The sequence below is a fragment of the Schistocerca serialis genome, chromosome 1 (assembly GCF_023864345.2).
Source record: "Schistocerca serialis cubense isolate TAMUIC-IGC-003099 chromosome 1, iqSchSeri2.2, whole genome shotgun sequence".
Taxonomy (NCBI): Eukaryota; Metazoa; Arthropoda; class Insecta; order Orthoptera; family Acrididae; genus Schistocerca; species Schistocerca serialis.
The window spans coordinates 291,632,263-291,654,351 of record NC_064638.1 but is presented as its reverse complement, the minus strand read 5'-3'; the positions used below and the strand labels follow the sequence as shown (position 1 = coordinate 291,654,351).

At 46.4% G+C, this 22,089-nt stretch overlaps 1 protein-coding gene across 1 annotated transcript in view; it reads right to left on the bottom strand.

Annotated features, from left to right (window-relative positions):
* The window catches only part of LOC126467648 (protein unc-93 homolog A-like), a 345,755-nt gene extending 340,103 nt beyond the window's left edge, over nucleotides 1-5,652 (bottom strand). The window contains exon 1 of the mRNA XM_050096484.1: nucleotides 3,850-5,652. Within this exon, the coding sequence (XP_049952441.1) occupies nucleotides 3,850-4,922 (1,073 nt within the window). The 5' untranslated portion in view covers nucleotides 4,923-5,652. The remainder of the gene's footprint in view (nucleotides 1-3,849) is intronic.
* Between the last annotated feature and the right edge of the window lie 16,437 nt (nucleotides 5,653-22,089).

Sequence of the window (22,089 nt, the reverse complement as noted above, 5' to 3'; positions counted from 1 at the left end):
TCCATGCCTTTCTTCACTTTCTGACAATAGTCCAACGATGATACTTCCATGCAGACAAGCAACTGCATCGCCAGCGAACAATCTTATAGTGCTGCCGACCCTGACTGCTAAATCGTGTTCTCTATTGAAAAAATCAGGGTTAGTGCTAGTAGCACTCGTGCAGTGAGGGCTCAGTGCAAACTTAATTATCTGTATCGATTGTTCACCCGTCCTGGGAATCGAGAAAGTCGACTTTTGCTTGTTATCGATGTCGATACTGACAAGATATCAAAATATGTGACATAAATTGCCGTATATTGTGATTGCATTAACGTAGGAGCTCAAATTTCTATACCGGCAAGAGATCGTAGACTTCAGGATAGGATATAAATTTCGACTTAATACATCCACCGCTTCCTGAGAAAAAGGGTCTTCACAGAAAAACAAACAGGCAATCGGAGACATGACAAAACAAATACTTTTTCGTGTGATATAATTACAAATTAACAATTTTCAAGTCTTTTATTTTCAGTATAAAATCTTGATTCTTCCCCCCCCCCCCCCCCCCAAAAAAAAAGGGTTCAAATGGCTCTGAGCACTATGGGACTTAACATCTGTGGTCATCAGTCCCCTAGAACTTAGAACTACTTAAGCCTAGCTAAGGACATCACACACATCCGTGCCCGAGGCAGGATTCGAACCTGCGACGTCGCGGTCACGCGGTTCCAGACTGAAGCGCCTAGAACCGCTCGGCCACATTGGCCGGCCGGCCGTCCTAGAATCATGAAATATGTCAGCAAGCTAGGTTGAACAGTACAAGTAAAGGAAAAACTTTAAAATTGTTAATTTATAGTTTGTATCACATGAAAAATATTTTGTCATTTTTATCCGACTGCTTGTATGTTCGCCGGCCTGTGTGGCCGAGCGGTTCTAGGCGCTTCAGTCTGGAACCGCGTGACCGCTACGGTCGCAGATTCGAATCCTGCCTCGGGCATGGATGTGCGTGATGTCCTTAGGTTAGTTAGGTTTAAGTAGTTCTAAGTCTAGGGGACTGATGACTTCAGATGTTAAGTCCCATGACGCTCAGAGCCATGTATGTAAAAGTACAAAGAAGGGCAGCTCGTTTTATTATCGCGAAACAGGCGAGATAGTGTCACAGACATGATACGTGAATTGGAGTGCCAATCATTAAAACAAATGCGTTTTTCGTTGTGACGGGATCTTCTCATGAAATTTCAATCACCAGTTTTCTCCTCCGATTGCAAAAACATTCTGTTGGCACCCACCTACATAGGGAGAAATGATCATCACGATAAAATAAGAGAAACCAGGGATCGCACGGAAAAATTTAAGTGCTCGTTTTTCCCGCGTGCCGTTCGAGAGTGGAACGGTAGAGAGACAGCATGAAGGTGGTTCATTGGACCCTCTGCCAGGCACTTTATTGTGAATAGCAGTGTAATCACGTTGATGTAGATGTAGATGAGATGATCGTAGTACGGTTCGAACCAGCGCCACCGCACAAGCACGCTTTAATGATGTCCGCTAACGAGGATGGTGAGGAAGACTCGTGATCTGAAATAGGGCTACCAAGATAGAAGAGGTCAAGCCAAAATAAGAAAAGAGGGGAGGAACTTTGGCAGGAGTCTTGGGAGGTAGAAGAAGCTGGACGTAGAACTTTCCAGTTCATACCAGATGTGAGGGAGCGCTTGGACATGAAATATTTTGAGCCTACACGAGGACTGATCCATTTTCTCACTGGCCATGGACCCTCCATTTGGGAAGAGGGCTACACCAGCGTGTGACTGTGGCGTGTCAGAGGGTACGCCCGACCATGTAGTTTACGAGTGCCCCCTCTTCAATGATGGTGCGACTACACATCGAGACAGACTACCAAACCACGACACATATCAACTGCTTAGACGTGAGGACACTTTCCAAATGTTAAACACATTGGCCAACGAGGTATCACGGAAAGTTTTAACAGAATACTTGAAGGACATGAACTAAATAACAAAGACAACCAACACTGATTGCGTCCAGAGCCCTATTCCCATACCGCCCGTGCGTGGACTGGCCGAGTTTGCATCATAGTTGGAATCCGCCACGCGCAGGATTAGGGGGAGTGGGGGTCAATGCTACCGATAAGGACATGCACCGGAAATGACGTAGGATAAGTTAGTTTGTAGGACTTAGTTTTTAGGAAAATTATGCTGGGGAACTGCAGCGAATCAACATAGTGGCCTGCCCAGTGCCAGGGGCACGCTCTTCAGGTTTAGCTCGATGAGCAAGGCTATCAAAAGTAGGTTTATATCTTTCACTGGCACACATGTAACGCTGCAGGCGATAGGAATTAGTTATAAGAAATAGACATAAGCCGTAGATATTAGAAATTAAATGCCCATTGTATGAAAAACTAACTGTAGCTCACTTGAAAATTGTAACTAGGTGCAAATTAAGTATTAGTTGTATAATTATTATGACCCACTAATGAGATAAGGAAGTGGGTTAATTTTGTGTAATTATTATGGTTTTTGTAAATAAAGATCTTTCATCATCATCATCATCATCATCATTTAAGACTGATTATGCCTTTCAGCGTTCAGTCTGGAGCATAGTCCCCCTTTTAAAATTCCTCCATGATCCCCTATTCAGTGCTAACATTGGTGCCTCTTCTGATGTTAAGCCTATTACTTCAAAATCATTATTAACCGAATCCAGGTACCTTCTCCTTGGTCTGCCCCGACTCCTCCTACCCTCTACTGCTGAACCCATGAGTCTCTTGGGTAACCTTGCTTCTCCCATACGTGTAACATGACCCCATCATCTAAGCCTGTTCGCCCTGACTGCTACATCTATAGAGTTCATTCCCAGTTTTTGTTTGATTTCCTCATTGTGGACACCCTCCTGCCATTGTTCCCATCTACTAGTACCTGCAATCATCCTAGCTACTTTCATATCCGTAACCTCAACCTTGTTGATAAGGTAACCTGAATCCACCCAGCTTTCGCTCCCATACAACAAAGTTGGTCGAAAGATTGATCGGTGCACAGATAACTTAGTCTTGGTACTAACTTCCTTCTTGCAGAAGAGAGTAGATCGTAGCTGAGCGCTCACTGCATTAGCTTTGCTACGCCTCGCTTCCAGTTCTTTCACTATGTTGCCATCCTGTGAGAATATGCATCCTAAGTGCTTGAAACCGTCCACCTGTTCTAAATTTGTTCGTCCTATTTGGCACTCAATCCGTTTATATCTCTTTCCCGCTGACATTACTTTCATTTTGGAGATGCTAATCTTCATACCATAGTCCTTACATGTCTGATCTAGCTCTGAAATATTACTTTGCAAACTTTCAATCGAATCTGCCATCACAGCTAAGTCATCCGCATATGCGAGACTGTGTTCACATATCTTAATCTCACCCAGCCAGTTTATTGTTTTCTACATATGATCCATAAATAATATGAACAACAGTGGAGACAGGCTGCAGCCTTGTCTTACCCCTGAAACCACTCTAAACCATGAACTCAATTTACCGTCAACTCTAACTGCTGCCTGACTATCCATGTAAAGACCTTTAATTGCTTGCAAAAGTTTGCCTCCTATTCCATAATCTCGTAGAACAGACAATAACTTTCTCCTAGGAACCCGGTCATATGCCTTTTCTAGATCTATAAAGCATAGATACAATTCCCTGTTCCACTCACAACACTTCTCCATTATTTTGCCGTAAGCTAAAGATCTGGTCCTGACAACCTCTAAGAGGCCTAAACCCGCACTGATTTTCATCCAATTGGTCCTCAACTAATACTTTATCTTTTTTTTTTTTAAAAAAAAAACTACGTAGCACTGCCAACAAACTGCGGCGCTTACCTGATGACGGTGGCGGGCAAGAAGAAGCTGGAGACTATGAGGGCTGCGTACACGACCACCAGAGACTCGGTGCCCAGCCCCTCGGACGCGTTCACCGAGCTCTGCAGGTTGGCCGCGCCGAAGTAGGCCGTGAAGTGGACCAGGAAGGCGAAGCTCAGCACCAGCACATTCACCACGATACGGCGCCTCTCACGAGCCGCGCCCGAAGACTCCCCGCCGCGTTCCGTGTCGCTGTCCACTTTGGCGTCGGGGCTCTTCTCTTTCGCCGGCGGTCTGTCGCCGTCGCCGACGAAAGCCGGGTTGTCGAAGCCACCGTTGCTCTTCGGAACATCCGTAGAGGCGCTGTCATTACTGTTGATGTCTCCAGTCTTGTCACCCGACCCCTCTTCTGGTCGACATCGCTCGCTGGAAGTGCAGCTTTCAGTAGACATTTTGTTTTGACCAGCAGCGACTGCCACTGGCTCAGCGTTTCCTTCGGGCATAGGGAGACCGCCACCGTGTTGCTGGGGAGGCGCTTCGCTACTGGGACGCACCGACGCGACCTGCCCTCCGAAGCAGCGGCGAGGCACTTCCTCGCTACTTTGCAAAGCAGCTCCACCGTCCACTGGTGTTGTCTCCCTGACACCGTTTGTCGCGTCCGCCGATCCCGTCTCACTGCTTTCACTCTCGGCACCGCGACCGATGTCCGTGGAAGGACTGTTTTCCACAGCGCCGTTCGCAATCGATCTGCACTGGTCGATCGCTGCACTCAGTTCCCGATCTGTCGCAGGAGCGTCCGCGGACGAGCGAATCGCCGTCTCCGTTGCGGGACAGCATTCCAGTTCCTTGAGTTTCTCGGATCCGGAAGCGTGTGAATTTGTCACGCATTCCTCCCTCACTGTGTAGTCCATTTTACCATAGCGATCGATTTCGTCCGTACATTCACTTTCAGAAAACGTTTCTTTGCAAATCTGAACCGGTGACGTGGAATTTACGGTTGTCTTCGAATGCAGGTAATTACCGAGTGAATCTTCGTGCATAACATCACCACTTTTAATCACACTCGTAACTACTCCTTCGCTGCCTGAATCCATATTGTCACAATTTATGAGACTCCTCGTCCACACTCGAAGAAGTTATCTCGAATTTCGTTTCTAGTTTGTCCAAATAGTGCGAGATGCGGTAGCGCGAAATATGCCCGCTTCCCTCTGAAGGCGCCGTATTTACCAGAAGCACGAGCAGAAGCAATTCGTGCCGACTCACGCACGCCTATGCTGTTAAAAGAAAGCAGATGCAGATCCCGTCGCTATTTAGCTGAGCAGCGTCTTAGGAAGATCGTAGTCATTGTACGTAATCCACGGCAATGCCAGAGCAATAAGTAAACTGTGCGGCTTGAGATAATACACAATCCACAGCCCAAATTACGCTTGCTTACTTCCGGATTTGTGTAGAGCGTCTCGGTTTAGCAGCTGTTTGCTGAGACTCATTGCAGCGAGCCCTCGGGGTACCATTTAAGGCCAGCGAGGAAGCGCACAGAGTGGGTGAGGTCAGTAACCTGTTGCAAGTCATTCAAGAGATTCTCTTATCGACAGTAAATATTCGCTTCCCTTACGTTACACAGGTCACTTCTTAACGTTCAAGCAGAGAGCTCCGCTCCGCCGCAGGCAAAGAAATATATCGATAGGTGGAAAGGAGAATGTAGGAGCTTTAACTGGCAGTTTACACGCGTCCGACCTGCACGTGTAGCGTGCTGAGGACTGCCCGCTTCGATGGCTGTAGAAGCGCACTGCGAGATGTGTTCGGTGCGGCGGCACTCGCAGAAGTGGCGACGGAGGGGCCAGAAGCCGGCGAGGACGACTGCTGCTGCTTGCGGTCTGCCGGCCGCCGGCTCGGTTTCCCGCCCTCGCGATCTTTACGTAAGCGCACTCAGCCGTCGGCGCGACTGTAAACCACCGGCGCGCGGCGCACAGCTGATTGTGACAGCTGACGGCAGGGGAAGGGAGAGGGGGAACGGGAGGGGAGGAGAGGAGGGGAGTAGAAGCAGCTACGTGCTCAAGAAAACATACCGAACCTCCGAGTATTACAATATCTGCCTATGGACTACTTAACGAAAGCTACGACTGCAAAATACTGATACGAATTGTATTTAGAGGTATGGAAATACTGGCGCAAGCGGACTTCGGTGAAGATAAGCTTGGTTTCTGCAAAAATGTATTGGAACTGATAGAATGGGATTGTCAGGATCAGTAAATAATGCCCTCGAATATCTGAAACTAGCCTTTACAAATAGCTTCAGGTACATGAATATGTCACTCACTTCACCAAAAGAAATAACTTCCATAATAAAATCTTTAAAAACAAAGCATTCTAGTGGTTACGATGAAATATCAACAAAGTTAATTAAGGCATGCTCTTGTGAGTTTAGTACAATTCTAAGTTACTTATGTAACCAGTCAATTATAACTGGGACATTTCCTGACTGGCTAAAATATGCAGATGTTAAGCCTCTATTCAAGAAAGGGGATAAAGAGATACCATCAAACTACAGACCGATTTCACTTTTGCCAGCATTCTCAAAAGCATTCTAAAAAGTAATGAACAGGCAGCTTCTCAACCATCTGACCACAAATGACATATTATCAAGAACACAGTTTGGATTTCTGAAGGGTTCTGATATCGAGAAGGCTATTTACACCTACAGCGAAAATGTACTTAATTCATTAAATAACAAGTTACAAGCAGCAGGTATTTTCTGTGATCTGTGAAAGGCATTCGATTGTGTGAACCACAACATCCTTTTAAATAAATTAGAATTCTATGGTGCCACGGGCAGTGCTGCAAAATGGTTCAAGTCATACCTCGGTAACAGGAAACATAGGGTGTCAGTGCACGGGACTAGTGAATTAAGTCATCAGTCATGATCAGAATGGGAAGAAATTACATGTGGTGTCCCACAAGAATTCATCTTATGGCCATTGCTTTTTCTCATCAGTTACACTGCCAGAAACAAGAGTTCGTTTTGTTTGCACATGACACAAGTATTGCAATAAATAGTATGTCGAGTGTAGTTCTAGAAAGATCTGCTAATGATATTTTCATGGATATTAATAAATGGTTTAAACCAACTCACTGACATTAAACTTCGAAAAGACTCACTATATGCAATTCAGAACCTGTAAGAGGTTTCCACCCAGCATATGCATAAAGTATGAAGAAGAGCAGATAGAAGAGGTTGACAGTCTTAAATTCCTGGTATTACAACTTGACAATAAATTCAGTTGTGAGGAGCACACCACAGAGCTGCAGAAACGCCTTAACAAATCTGTATTTGCAATTCGAGTGTTAGCAGACATAGGCGACATAAAAATGAAAAAGCTTGCATACTTTCATTCCCTAATGTCATATGGTATAATATTTTGGGGTAACTCTTCAAGTCAAACAAAAGTTTTCAGAGTCCAAAAGCGTGTAATACGTATTATTTGTGGAGTAAATTCACTGACGTCCTGCAGAAACCTCTTCAAAGAACTGGGTATACTAACTACTGCCTCTCAGTATATTTACTCCTTAATAAAATTTGTCCTAAATAATATATCTCTATTTCCAACAAACAGCTCAGTTCATACATACAATACCAGGAACAAAAATGATCTGCACAAGGACTTAAAAGCACTTACTTTAGTTCATAAAGGGGCCCACTACTCAGGAACACTCATCTTCAGTAATTTGCCAGCAAACATAAAAAATTTAGTTACAAGTAAAGATCAGTTTAAAAGGAGCCTGAAAGACTTACTAGTGGCCAACTCCTTCTAATCCACTGACGAATTTTTAAATAGAAACAAATGATGTATTGTATAGACTATTAGTATTGTTATTTCACCTTAAAAAAAAGGCATGTTCCACATCCACGAGGATCTTCTCAGCACTGATCTATGCAACGAAAAACTAATCTAATCTAACAGCCGAGGTAGTACCACAATGTAAAGGGTACCGCACACGAGCGACGGATCTACATCTACATCCATACTCCACAAGCGTCCTGACGGTGTGTGGCAGAGTGTACCTTGAGTACCTCTATCGGTTCTCTCTTCTGTATTGTTCGTGGAAAGAAAGATTGTCGGTATGCCTCTGTGTGGGCTCTAATCTCTCTGATTTTATTCTCATGGTCTCTTCGCGAGATATACGTAGGAGGGAGCAATATACTGCTTGACTTCCCGGTGAAGGTATGTTCTCGAAACTTCAACAGAAGCTACTGAGCGTCTCTCTAGCAGAGTCTTCCACTGGAGTTTATCTATCATCTCCGTAACGCTTTCGCGATTAGTAAATGATCCTGTAACGAAGCGTGCTGCTCTCCGTTGGATTTTCTCTATCTCTTCTATCAACCCTATCTGGTACGGATCCCACACCGGTGAGCAGTATTCAAGCAGTGGGCGAACATGAGTACTGTAACCTACTTCTTTTGTTTTCGGACTACATTTCCTTAGGTTTCTTCCAATGAATCTCAGTCTGGCATCTGTTTTACCGACGATTAAATTTATATGGTCATTCCATTTTAAATCACTCCTAATGCCTACTCCCAGATAATTTATGGAATTAACTGCTTCCATTTGCTGACCTGCTATATTGTAGCTAAATGATAAAGGATCTTTCATCCTGTGTATTTGCAGCACACTACACTTGTCTACATTGAGATTCAATTGCCATTTCCTGCACCATGCGTCAATTCGTTGGAGATCCTCCTGCATTTCAGTACAATTTTCCATTGTTACAACCTCTCGATATACTACAGCATCATACGCAAAAAGCCTCAGTGAACTTCCGATGTTATCCACAAGGTCATTTATGTATATTGTGAATAGCAACGGTCCTACGACACTCCCCTGTGGCACACCTGAAATCACTCTTACTTCGGAAGACTTCTTTCCATTGAGAATGACATGCTGCGTTCTGTTATCTAGGAACTCATCAGTTGAATCACACAATTGGTCTGATAGTCCATATGCTCTTACTTTGTTCATTTAACGACTGTGGGGAACTGGATCAAACGCCTTGCGGAAGTCAAGAAACACGGCATCTACCTGGGAACCCGTATCTATGGCCCTCTGAGACTCGTGGACGAATAGCGCGAGCTGGGTTTCACACGATCGCCTTTTTCCTACAGAGTAGATTTCTAGTCTCCAGAAAAGTCATTATACTCGAACATAATACGTGTTCCAAAATTCTACAACTGATCGACGTTAGAGATATAGGTCTATAGTTCTGCACATCTGTTCGACGTTCCTTCTTGAAACCGGGGATGACCTGTGCCCTTTTACAATCTTTTGGAACGCTACGCTCTTCTAGAGACCTGCGCTACACCGCTGCATGAAGGGGGGGGGGGGGGCAAGTTCCTTCCCCGTACTCTGTGTAAAATCGAACTGGTATCCCTTCAGGTGCAGCGGCCTTTAATGGGATCCGTCACATGCGATACCACCTGCAATCGATCGATCGCTCGCCCCGACACCCCACACAAGAGAGATTTGCCGAGCAATTTCAGTCAATATTATGAACATCAAAGTGTAGACAAGTTATGCTGCTGAAAGTGAACTGCTATGTTTAGCAGCAGTTGCAGCTGAATTGCGTATCCCCACGAATACTTGCAGAACATAATTTAAAATAAACAATAATTACAATTTATGAAACTTGTTTTGAAACACTTTTCTTGCGAACTTTAGGTTTCTTTACAGAATATATTATATTTTTCACTGACGCCAAGTCGACAGTGTCCACCTTTCCAGTGTGTCAGTACAACTCGTTTTATCTTTAGTAGTCCTCAATTCCTTTTATATTCATTAGTCTTATAGTTTAACTGCGTACTTACGCAGTCTATTCGACGTGTCTATAGAGTTGTTGTGAATAACGCCGCTACTGATTACCGTAACTCTTGTTATAATTTGTGGGAAGGAGAGTTAGATTACAAAAAACGACAAAGGACTTGAGTATAACTGTATAATGCATTTGGCCTGAACATTCAAATAAAAGTGCCTTCTTAACACTACAGTAGGTACGTATATCATTCTGTTTGGAAATTAAAAACTATAATAAGGTGCGTACTTATTTCATAATAATTCAAGCTCATAAGACGAGGCCCATCAGATCTACTTCTACGGCACAAGCTTCAAAACGCTAATCACTGCAAACTCGAAGGGTGTATTCTGTATTATTTCTTAATATAAAAGACTACGTCGGCTTCCATTTCACTTCCCAGCGTAGTTCATGGTCCCTGAATAACTACGACAGTGCCGTATGACTGTTAGCCGCGCGTGCCGTAAGATTGTTCGTATGCCTGGGTTACTTCCCTTCAAGCGGACTCTCCCAACATTCCACTGTTTCGTTTATCTCAGCCAGCGTCAGTAGTATCGTCGTTGTGTGACCTTACGTGTTGACGTGAACGTTTAAGTTTAGTTCCTTTGTTCGTTTGTTTAGTTTTTGTCACTGTTAAAATGCTAACCATTGAAGAACGTTGTTTTTAGTCGAACAAGTGTTCAAAGCTGGCGGTAAATACACAGTTTTTGTTCATCACACATTTAATTTAGTTTTCCCGAAGACAACACTCCCACATCGCGATACTGTGCGAGATTTGATTAACAAATTTCGAAGTACGGTTTCAGTGACATATGCATCGAGAAGTGGTCGTCCTAGTGTTTTGTCTGAGGATAAACTACTCGATATTTCCGATAAAATGTCCATGAGTCCGAACAAGTCAGTAAGCAAACTCTCCCAGGAAATCGATGTTAGTGTCGGAACGGCCCACACAGCTGTAAGGAAAAAATTAGAATTTTTCCTATACAAAGTGACAGTCGTGCAAAAACTGAAAAATACTGTTCATGGCAAGAAACTGCATTATTATCAATGTTTCAAAAATTTCGTTCAACAAAATGGGATATTCTTAATGAAACGTTTTACACTGATGAGACGTGGTTTCATTTATCCGGGTACATGAACTCGCAAAATTCACGTATGTGGAGTACTGCAAATCCACTGTGTATTCATGAGGAACCACTTTATTCTGTGAAGACAGGAGTTTGGATTGCAATTTCTAGACGTCGGGTTGTGGGTCCCATATTTTTCAACGAAACAATAAACGCACAACGATACCGCAGTGATATTCTGTACCCATTCACAGGAGAACTTGTGCTAAGTGAAATACTGAACGGTTATTTTCAAGAAGTGGTGCAACCGCGCATACAGCTCGTGTTTCAATGTCACTGCTTGCTAATGTTTTTGGTGACTGCATAATTTCACAGGGACTTTGGCCTCCACGATAGGCTGACCTAACACCATCTGACTTTTTCTTCTGGAGTGCAACGAAAGCAACTGTCTATAAAAACCGTCCAAATTCCATCGATGAATTGAAAACTGAAATATCTACTTTCACTGCTTCTGTTACAGAAGAAATGTTACAGCTTGTGTTTCGAAACATGATTAAACGAATTGAATTGTGTTTTAATAACAGGGGTAACACTTTCAACATTTAATGCGAAAATTTGTAACTAAAATAAATATTCAATAAATTAATAACTTGTATTTCACTGAGTTTCATTTCGGTATATTCACTGCGGCATACGGCAGCACTGTGGAGAGACTTTTTCAACACCCCGTATAAATTCTAACGTAATTTTCGTACTCAATGTTGGCAAAGCGAAACAAAACAAAACCGCACAACCACGTTTAATAAATACAGAAATGAATCGCAGTCATATAGCCACACGCCGCTGCTAACCAGCGTGGCGGCCATATTGCACGCACGAATCGCATGTGATCCATCAGTTTGCCTGAGATTTTCATGCGACCAGCAATCAGCGACCGATCGCTACGATTTGCCCACAAACGTGCGATTTATGAAGCGATCGGTTGCCTGCAACGCATCGCTGCAACCCGTCTCTCGTGTGTGTAGGGCCCTTAATACACTAAGTCACAACACTTTCTGCTGCGAAAGCCGCTACCGTTCGACAGCGGGAGCGACACTACTGCTCCAAGCGGTGAGGAGGCAAGCAGCTAAATATGCGGAAAGTATAATGTTTAATTTCTTTTCTACTTAATTAACAAGATCATTGTTACATTTTTGCGTTCAGCGTATTATTAAATTACCAAGATACATGAATTATTACGAAATAAATTCAGTGAAATAAGCTACAAGTTATTCATGAAGAAATACTTTCATATATGTCCATAATTGCACCTTTCTCTGCTGAAAGCAACATATTATAATCACATGTTTCATGAATGAGAAGCGTCTTTTTCTATTGTCTGATCCTTGACACGTAAAACTCTTGAATGCAGCCTAATGATTCGCCTCTTCTTAACTCCACTCGAGTTTCTAACGCACGACTATTTTTGTAACTGTAATTACTTTTGCTTCAAAAGCGAATCTGTTAAAAATTCTTGCCGTTTGTGGCTCACATGTGCCGGCCGTTATAGCCGAACGGTTCTAGGCGCTTCAATCTGGAGCCGCCCTGCTGCAACGGTCGCAGGTTCGAATCCTGCTTCCGGCATGGATGTGTGTGATGTCCTTAGGTTAGTTAGATTTAATTAGTTCTAAGTTTAGGGGACTGATGACCTCAGATGTTAAGTCCCATAGTACTCAGAACCATTTGAACCATTTTTGGCTCACATGTTAAATTAGTTTTTTCTATTTTTGGAAACAGTTATCTTGCTCTTGACGATATATTATGACGCCTGTGTGCTTTTCTGTTTAGCTATATGCGTGATGCCTTATTTGGCACGTTAAATAGCGCATGTATTACATTTAATACAGGTTTCTCACATTCGACATTCACTGATTTCGCTGCAAGTGTAACGAACGAAACATCGCGTTGTTGGGTAAATGTAAGACCTTCTCCCGAGAAAGGTCCTGTATTCTGGTGTTTACTAGATTTTTTTGTTATTGAAGGAAAACGACATAGCAAATTAAAGAATCGCGAATGTGGTGTCATTTTTTCGTTATTATCGATTTTATGGTCGGCACTACATACGCTCCTCATTGTAGAAACTATGTTACAAATCAACATAAACGATAGTATTCGCACTCATCCGATATCCTGTTTAGAAGTGTCACTTGCTGGACGCCTGGAGCGCTGCTATCGCAGTGGTAACAAAAAGGAGACGGGGTGTCGCGATTATCATGTTAGACATTGACCTGACCCTACGACTTATCCTAGAAGACAGACTGAAGAATGTCAGAGTCAACTTTATAACATTTATAGATTTAGAGAAAGCTACTGACAATGTTTTTTGGAATACACTCACTGAAATTTTGAGTGTAACAGGGATAAAGTACAGAACGTGAAATTTTATTTACATCTCCGGCGGTACTTCGAAAGGATACTGCCCTTCGATTGTGCCATTCCAGCACTAATCGAAGAGCTAGGTTTTCAGGTACCAGCCAGCCAGCCAGCCAGCCAGCCGAGCAGCAGCAGCAGCAGCAGCGGTCCCGGCCAGCAGCAGCGGACCCAGCCAGCAGCAGCGGACACGGCCAGCAGCAGCGGTCCCGGCCAGCAGCAGCGGACCCAGCCAGCAGCAGCGGTCCAGCCGGCAGCAGCGGTCCAGCCAGCCAGCCAGCCATCCCTCCAGCAGCAGCAGCAGCAGCAGCGGCCCCGGCCCCGTCTGCGGCAGCAGCAGCAGCTGCGGCATTCCTGCCAGCCGTCGCCAGCGCCAGCGCCAGCAGCGTGGGACTCTGGTCTTCGTCTGTATTCGTCTTCGTCCGTCTTCATCTGTCCCCAGTTTTTCCCCTCCTTCACGTCCTGTGCTTTTTTGTTTCTCCCTGTCGTCATGTCAGCCCCTACCAGCACTTCCACTACTACCACCACTGCCATTGTGTATACGTCGCCCTCCGCCGCCACCACCACCATTACATGGTGTGCCCAGTCACTTCCCCCTCTTTCCATCCCTCCTCTTCTCACTCTCCCTTCGCCCTCGCTCTTTGTCGCCCCCTCTCCAGCTTCTTCCTCCCACTCCTCTCCCTCTGATCCTTTCCCCTCACTCCCCCGGCGTGCCACTACAGCTCCATCTAGGGTGGTGGCCCGTCGGGCCACTGCCCATGTCCAAGTCTCCCCATCGCCTTCGCCATCACTGCCACCACCGTCGCTGTCGCCGTCACCTTCACCATCACCATCTCCGGCGCCGACTGCTGCATCCATGCTGGGACCTGCCCCTTCCCGCCACCTCCCTATAGCTCCCGTCCCTCATGTCACCACCCACCCTTCTGCCGCCGTTAAATGCCCTAGTGGCACCACCACCTCCTCCGCTCCCAAAAAGGCCCCGCCCCCTCCTCCTTCCCCCCCCCCCCCCACAGGATGCCATGAATGTCTCCCTGCCTGGCCCTGCTCCCTCCGCCTCCTCCTCCTCCTCCTCCTCCTCCTCCCCCCCTCTTTATACAAATACCTCCTCTCCCGTCCTGATCCTTCCCTTCTCGAGACCCGGAATCTCTCTCCTCCTCTGCCAACACTTCCCTGGTGCCCCCAATCTCCCTCCTCACTCCCAGATGGGATTCCGTTCTCATCTCCTCCCACAGCCCCACCCTCCATACTGACATCCTCTCCTGCCTCCCAATCACCCGTTTTGGCCCCAATGCCTCCCTCACCCCTGCTCCTTCTCGATCTCCTATCTGCCAACCCCAACCCCCATGTCACCCGCCGACCCTCACTGCCGTGATAACTCGGCTCAGTCCGACGATCACGGAGGAGGAGGTGTTGGCGGAGCTCGAGGCGCATCCCACGCTGGAGGTGTGGGCGGTGCGCTGCATTTTCAACTCGACCGGCCCCACCCGCCTTATGCAGGTTTTCTCCGAGGATGCCCCCTCCATTGACCATCTCCTGAAGGAGGGTGCCCTCCTCTTCAACCAGCGCTATAAGGTCGACCCCTCCCATTCCCCTCCTCAATCCCTGCGCTGCCAGAGGTGTCTGCGCTATAACGCACACCCAACAGCCGAGTGCCGTGAGGCCCCCACCTGCCCGCATTGTAGGCATGCGCACTGCCTCTGGCAGTGCCCTAACCTCCAATCCCCTCCCACCTGTAATACTTGCAATCTCCCCCATCCCACCTACTCTCAAAAGTGTAAAGCCCGACCCCCTCCGACCACTCCTGAACTCATCGTCCCTGCCCATCCTCTGGACGCCCCCACCCCTCCTGGCAATTCCCTTCGCCCTCCCCCCACCGCTGAGGACATCATCAGGTTCCTCACCATTGTCCTACAAAATGTCCACCCTTTCCAGCACCCTCACACCCTCCAACAGGTCTCCCTCGCCACCCGTTCCATTTTCCACTTACAAATGTATGCCACCTACTCCAACAACCAGGCCCATTTCACCTTTTACCGTCTTGACACCCTTGTCTAAATCCCTGTCATGGCGCGACAGCACCATATCCTTTTCAAGAACATCTGCTCCCTTCCTGCCAACAAGAACCTCTTCCTGCACACCCTTGCCACCCATTGTGTGGATGCCTTCCTCCTCAATGAAACCTTCCTCCAACCCCACCACACCGTCCACACGTCGCCCTACCTCCTTCACCGCTCCGATAATCCCCTCTCGATTGCGTGTGGCAGAGTTGTCATTGGTCACCACTGCCAGATCCCAGTTTGACTCCAACCTCTCCTTCCCGACCCCACCGAACACCTGATCCTCAGTCTCTTCTTCCCCGGCCTTACCATCACTTGCGCCACTATCTATGTCCGCCCTAACGCCCCTATTCCCTTCGACTTCCTCTCCCACATTGACCGTACCTTCTCCTCCTACATAATCGCCGCCGACCTCAACATCCATAGTCGTTGTGCCGCCCAGTTACAGCGGTGGCATCGGTTCCTCTCCTCCGTTCAAGGCGACCTCATCCCCATCCCCCAGCACACCTGTCCCAAATCCAACTCCACTCTCGATGTTATCCTTTCCTCCCCTAACCTCCTTGGCCGCATAACGGTGGATGTCCTGGAGCCTATTGGCAACGACCACCTCCCTGTCCTCCTCACCATTTCAGACAGTCATTGCCCCCGCCCCGACCCTCGTAATGACCCTCCCCCAAAGTACATCCATGACTATTCCCGTGCCAACTGGAATGCCTACCGGGATACCCTCTCCACCCAGGTCGATAGCCACCCCTTCACCTACCACCACCCTGACGATGTAACCCATGTCGCCTCCTTTCTCTAACAGACCTTGTCTGAGGCCGTGGAGGCCCACGTCCCTACTGTCGCCATCCACCCCCACCGTCCTTCCTTGCCCCCACAGGCCATCCTCCCCCTCTGTGAATCCCACCATCTCTACCATGCCTTCCTCCACACGCGTGACCCGGACACACTCCGATTCCACCGGCAACTCCAGCGACACATTCGAAATTTGCTCGCAGCTAAGAAACGCCGGGACTGGCGACAGACATGCACCTGTTTAAATGCTACCCTACCTATAAACTCGTCCAAGTTCTGGTCAGCCATCCGTCGCCTTACCGTAACTAAACCCTCCCCCTACTATCCTCTTCTCCATGATGATCACCCCTTCCCTGACACCCTTAGTAAGGCCAATCACTTTGCCTCTTACCTCTCCAATGTCTTTTCCATCCCCGATGATCCCCAGTTCGATTACTCCCTCTTCCCGTATGTCCGCGATCGAACTGACACCTCTGTCCCTCCCTTCGCACCTATTTTCCAGTACTTGGACAACATTGCACACACGGAACTCAATGCCCCTATCACTACACAGTATCTCATTGCTACACTCCGTATGAAATGCAACACCGCTCCTGGTCACGATCGTGTCACCTACCGGCACCTTCGTGAAGCTCCTGTCTCTTTCCTCTCCACCCTGGCCAGGCTCTACAATGTAGTCCTGTCCACCGGTTACTATCCCGACCTGTGGAAAATCTCCCGTATCCTGATGTTCCTTAAACCTGGCAAACCCCCATCCGCCGTCTCCTCCTACCGTCCCATCAGCCTTACCTTGGTCTTCAGCAAGGTCCTGGAATCTATCTTCACCCGCTGCATCCACCAGCATCTCCACCAGCACTTCCTCCTTCGCGTTACCCAGTGTGGCTTTCAGCCGTCCTTCTCCTCCGACAACCGTCTCCTTCACCTCACTCATCTCCTTTCCCAACAGTTTAATTCCCGTCACTCCACAATCTTCCTTTCCCTGGACCTCGAACATGCTTATGACCGCGTATGGCGTTCCGATCTCCTCTTCAAGCTCCAAACCTTCGCCCTTCCCATTAACTATGTCCATCTGATCGGCTCCTTTCTCTCCCACCGTCCTTCCTACGTCACCATCCATAACACGGATTCCTACACCTTTTTTCCCTCCGCCAGTGTGCCCCAAGGCTCCATCCTCTCTCCCTTTCTGTACCTTTTATATACAGCGGACATGCCGCCGCCGTCACCCCCCGTCCACCTTCTCCAGTTTGCCGATGACACTGCCTTCCTTGCCCTGGCCCCCACCCTGCAGCGCTCCCAACACCTTCTCCAATCCCATCTTGACCGGTTCACCGCTTGGTGCAACCAGTGGTTGCTCAAGGTCAATCACTCCAAAACCCAGGCGATCATTGTAGGCAAAACCATCCCTTCCTTCCGCCTCCTTGATTTCTATCTTACCATCTATGGCCGTCCTATCGCCCTCACCTCCACCCTTAAGTACCTTGGCGTCACCCTCGACCGTCGACTCTCCTTGACCCCCCATCTCTGGACAATCCAAGCAAAGGCACACTCCCGACTCCATCTCCTCAAGCTCCTTTCCGGCCGTATGTGGGGTCTCGACCCCTCCACCATACTCCACACCTATAAATCCCTCATCCACCCTATCCACTGTTACGCCCATCTGGCCTGGATCTCTGCCCCCCTACCTTTTATAAATCCCTTCATATCCTTGAACGCCATGCTCTCCGCCTCGCCTATCGCATCCGTCTCCCCTCCCCCACACAGATCCTGTACGATCTCATTCCGTTGCCCCACTTCCTCCTTTTCCTTGAAAGGATACGGATCCTGTACACCTGCCGCAAACTCGATCCTCCTCACCCACTTGTCTCGCCCATCCTCTCCCGCCCCCGCCCGCTGCCGCGCCTGTATTCCCACGTCCCACCCAGTCTCCATCTCTCCACCCTCCTTACCCTCTCCCAAGGTGGCTTCCGCCGGCTCCCTCTCCCTGATGATGCCCTCCTCCCCTCCATCTACCCCTCCTACCAACTTTGATCCTCCCTCTCTCTTCCTGTGTTTGCTCCTTTGGGCACCCTCCCACCCTTCCCTCCCTCCTCCATTTCTCCCCACTCCTCCCCCGGGCTTCCCCTCCCCTGTCCCTCTCCTCCTCCTCCCATCTCCTCAGCCATTGGCATCCTTGTTCTTCCCTCTCCCCCACCTCACCCTTTTTCCCCTCTTGGCAGGTCCCCGGACATTCGCGCGCCGGAAATCATCGCCATCAGTGTCTCGTGTGTGCCGTCGTGTTTAGTGTTCAGAGTTCACAGTCACACTCCATCGTTCACCAATGCCATCGACACCTTCAGTGTTTGTGCTTCATGTCAACACAGTTCGTAGTGTGGATTGTCATCGAGTGTGAACGGCTTCATGTTTTTTACGTTCTTGTGTCTACTGTTTTTTCCCCGCCGTTTTGTTCCAACTCATGTGCCTTCTCTGTTTTATCATTGTGCTATCTTTGGCTGAAGAGCGGCGTATTGTGCTGCTGCTAGCCTACCTGTTATACTGGTATTAAAATCACAATAATGAAAAAAAAGAAAAAAAACAAGTTAATTTACATCTTGTATAGAAACCAAACGGTAGTTACAGGAGTCGAATAACATGAAAGGGAAGCATTTGTTGAGAAACGAGCGACATACGTCGGATTTATAGCCTATCCCCGCAGTTATTCAGTCAGGGATTTGACAGTTCTGCACAGTCGTTTAGCGAAAAAATTCGAGTTTACCGAGTATCGTAACAGGTGTCTGGCGGAGTTGAGGACTTCCTCACATACAGAACTCAAGACGTTGTTCTTTACAGAATAAAATAGACAGTTGTAAAGGTAATATCGGGAGTACGCTAAGGGAGTGTGATAGGAACGTTATTGTACAGGGTGCAGGGTCCTGCAGCTATGGGTTCTATGCAGCCTACAACGCCTTCAAAACCAATGCGCGGTATTTTCATATTCCGTTCCTCGCTGGGTGCAAAGTATTATTCCTACAGAAATAATGAAGAGGGCCTTTTCGTAGGAGATTTAATGTAGTTAATGTAGTTGTTCAAATGGTTCTAAAAACTATGGGGCTTAACATCTGAGGTCATCAGTCCCCTAGACTTAGAACTACTTAAACCTAACTAACCTAAGGACATCACACACATCCATGCCCGAGGCAGGATTCGAACCTGCGACCGTAGGAGCAGCGCGGTTTCGGACTGAAGCGCCTAGAACCGCTCGGCCACGGCGGCCGGCTGTTAAATTGTGTACTGGGCTACGTACATGTGATTTAAATAATAACAAAATTAATTTGTTAGTTATAACAAATAGCCATACTCTGATCTTCTCAGTACAGAGCACATACTTCGAATGGCGAGTAACAGCTTATGATCGATAAATAATTCAGATAGTTCAGGTACATTTGGACACAAGCTGCAGTGTGATTGGCTGAGAGCATTGTGATGTTGATGTGATGTGATGTTGATGTGACGTGATGTAACCATGACCTAGAGATCAGTGGGACAAAACTCATGTAATTGTGTGATAATAAAATTAATTTGTTATTTGTAACAAACACTCATACCCTGGTCCTCTCACAAAAGAATCCAGGCCTAAAATGATTAAACTTGTGTAACTGGAGTAACAATAAAATTAACTTACTATTATTAGCCTACTATTTATAGCAAATACCCACTCCCTGGTCCTCTCACTAAGGAGACCAAGTCTAAAAAACGAAGGTCTCATAATTGGAGTAATAATAATTTAATTTGTTATTTGTACCAAGTACGCACTCCCCAGTACGGACCTCAAATGACAGAATTTGCGTGATTCGAATAATAACATAATTAATTTGTTATTTATAACAAGTAACCACACCATAGTTCTTTTCCTGTGGAATACAAACCTCGAAATTATGAAACCTGTGTAACTGGAATAACAATAGATTTTATTTTTTATTATGGTTATTTATAACAAATACCCACACTCTAAAGCCAAGAAACCTAATGTTTCAATCATGGTGCTCAGAACTCGAATGATGCATCGCACTCAATTACTCAAAGTTTAAAGGATGAGGAAGTTGAGGGAGAGGATTCGTAATGGTCCAGAGGGGAGGGGGTGCGGGATATGTGTGTGGGCAGGATGGTGATTCCCCTTGATGACCTCTGCACATTGCCTCTGGTATGGGGGCTGGTGGTGGTGGTTCTGCTGGGGGGTGGGGGGTGATGGTGGGTGACCTCGCACAGTTGCCTCACGTGTAACATGGTACCCACGAATCAGCGGATTTAACCAACTGTAACCAGTTATTGCAAGGTTGCGGGTAAAACATACACTGCTTATCTACTGACGATGACCTTCCTTTAACGACGGCAGTTCTGTTTGCTAGGAAGTCTTCCGTCTCATTGCATATCTCTCTGATATTCTGTGTTCACGCGGTCTACTTTTGCACAAGTTAACTACTTATTAACTACATAGTTTTAACTTTTTTTTTTGCTATGTGTGCACTGCTCTGTCAAAGGTTAATTTTACTCTGCCAGTTTTGTACCACACCTTTCACATGTAATGTACGAGTATTTCCTAATAATTACACCACCCGACTGATATATTTGACTGCAGATAAATATACCATAGCTATGTAAGTCGACAAGTAGTTCATAAGATGAATAAATATTTCAGAACACCAATAGCTTGTGTTTTGAATGCTAACTACGGAACTGTTCTGCTGAAAAGTCTCTCACGCTATAGCTACAGAGAACACTGACTGGTCAATAAATTTCTTATTGTAGGCTAATTACCTATACAGTGTATCATTTTACTTCTTTATTGGTAGGCTATTCTTTTATCAACAAAAGCAAAACAAGGATAATGGACTGTAGTCGAATTAAGTCGGGTGATGCTGAGGGAATTAGATTAGGAAATGAGACACTAAAAGTAGTAAAGGAGTTTTGCTATTTGGGGAGCAAAATAACTGATGATGGTCGATGTAGAGAGGATATAAAATGTAAACTGACAACGGCAAGGAAAGCGTTTCTGAAGAAGAGAAATTTGTTAACATCGAGTATTGATTTAAGTGTCAGGAAGTCGTTTCTGAAAGTATTTGTATGGAGTGTAGCCATGTATGGAAGTGAAACGTGGACGATAAATAATTTGGACAAGAAGAGAATAGAAGCTTTCGAAATGTGGTGCTACAGAATAATGCTGAAGATTAGATGGGTAGATCACATAACTAATGAGGAGGTATTGAACAGAATTGGGGAGAAGAGTTGTGGCACAACTTGACTAGAAGAAGGGAACGGTTGGTAGGACATGTTCTGAGGCATCAAGGGATCACCAATTTAGTATTGGAGGGCAGTGTGGAGGGAAAAATCGTAGAGGGAGACCAAGAGATGAATAAACTAAACAGATTCAGAAGGATGTAGGTTGCAGTAGGTATTGGGAGATGAAGAAGCTTGCACAGGATAGAGTAGCATGGAGAGCTGCATCAAACCAGTCTCAGGACTGAAGACCACAACAACAACATTCTTTTGTTTTAGGTAACTGTATTCTAAAGGACAGCGAATACCTAGTAGCAGTTAGCTATAGTAATTAGAACCATGGATGACTTCGGGCACTGAAACAGAAACACGCATTAGCTCATGTCGGATTTCTCGCTGTGGGGAATCGCATTTTCGAGGATACGGAGCTGTAGTTGTTCGCTTTACCAGTTTATCTTTTCAACTTCAACCGTCTAGACAACCCTCACATTAACTGTCGGGATAATTATTGCTAGCTATTTCTAACGTTTATGACAAGATTTAGGAGTTTTTATTTGTGACATATGCCAAGGAATGTGGTCCAAGCGTATTCTTCTGAAAACTAAATTAAAATTAAATTTCGTCCAAATAGGCGTCGTAGGTCCCAAAAATACCGACCGACCGCCATGTCCTCCTCTGCCTGCATACAGACTTGAAGGGGCATCTGGTGAGCATACAATTCCTGGGCCGTTGTCAGCTTTCCCGATCGGAGCCGCTGTTTGCCTGTCAAGCAGCTCCTCAATTGGACTCACAAGTGCAGATTGCAGCCCATTGGCCAACAGCGCTCTGCAGACCCGGAC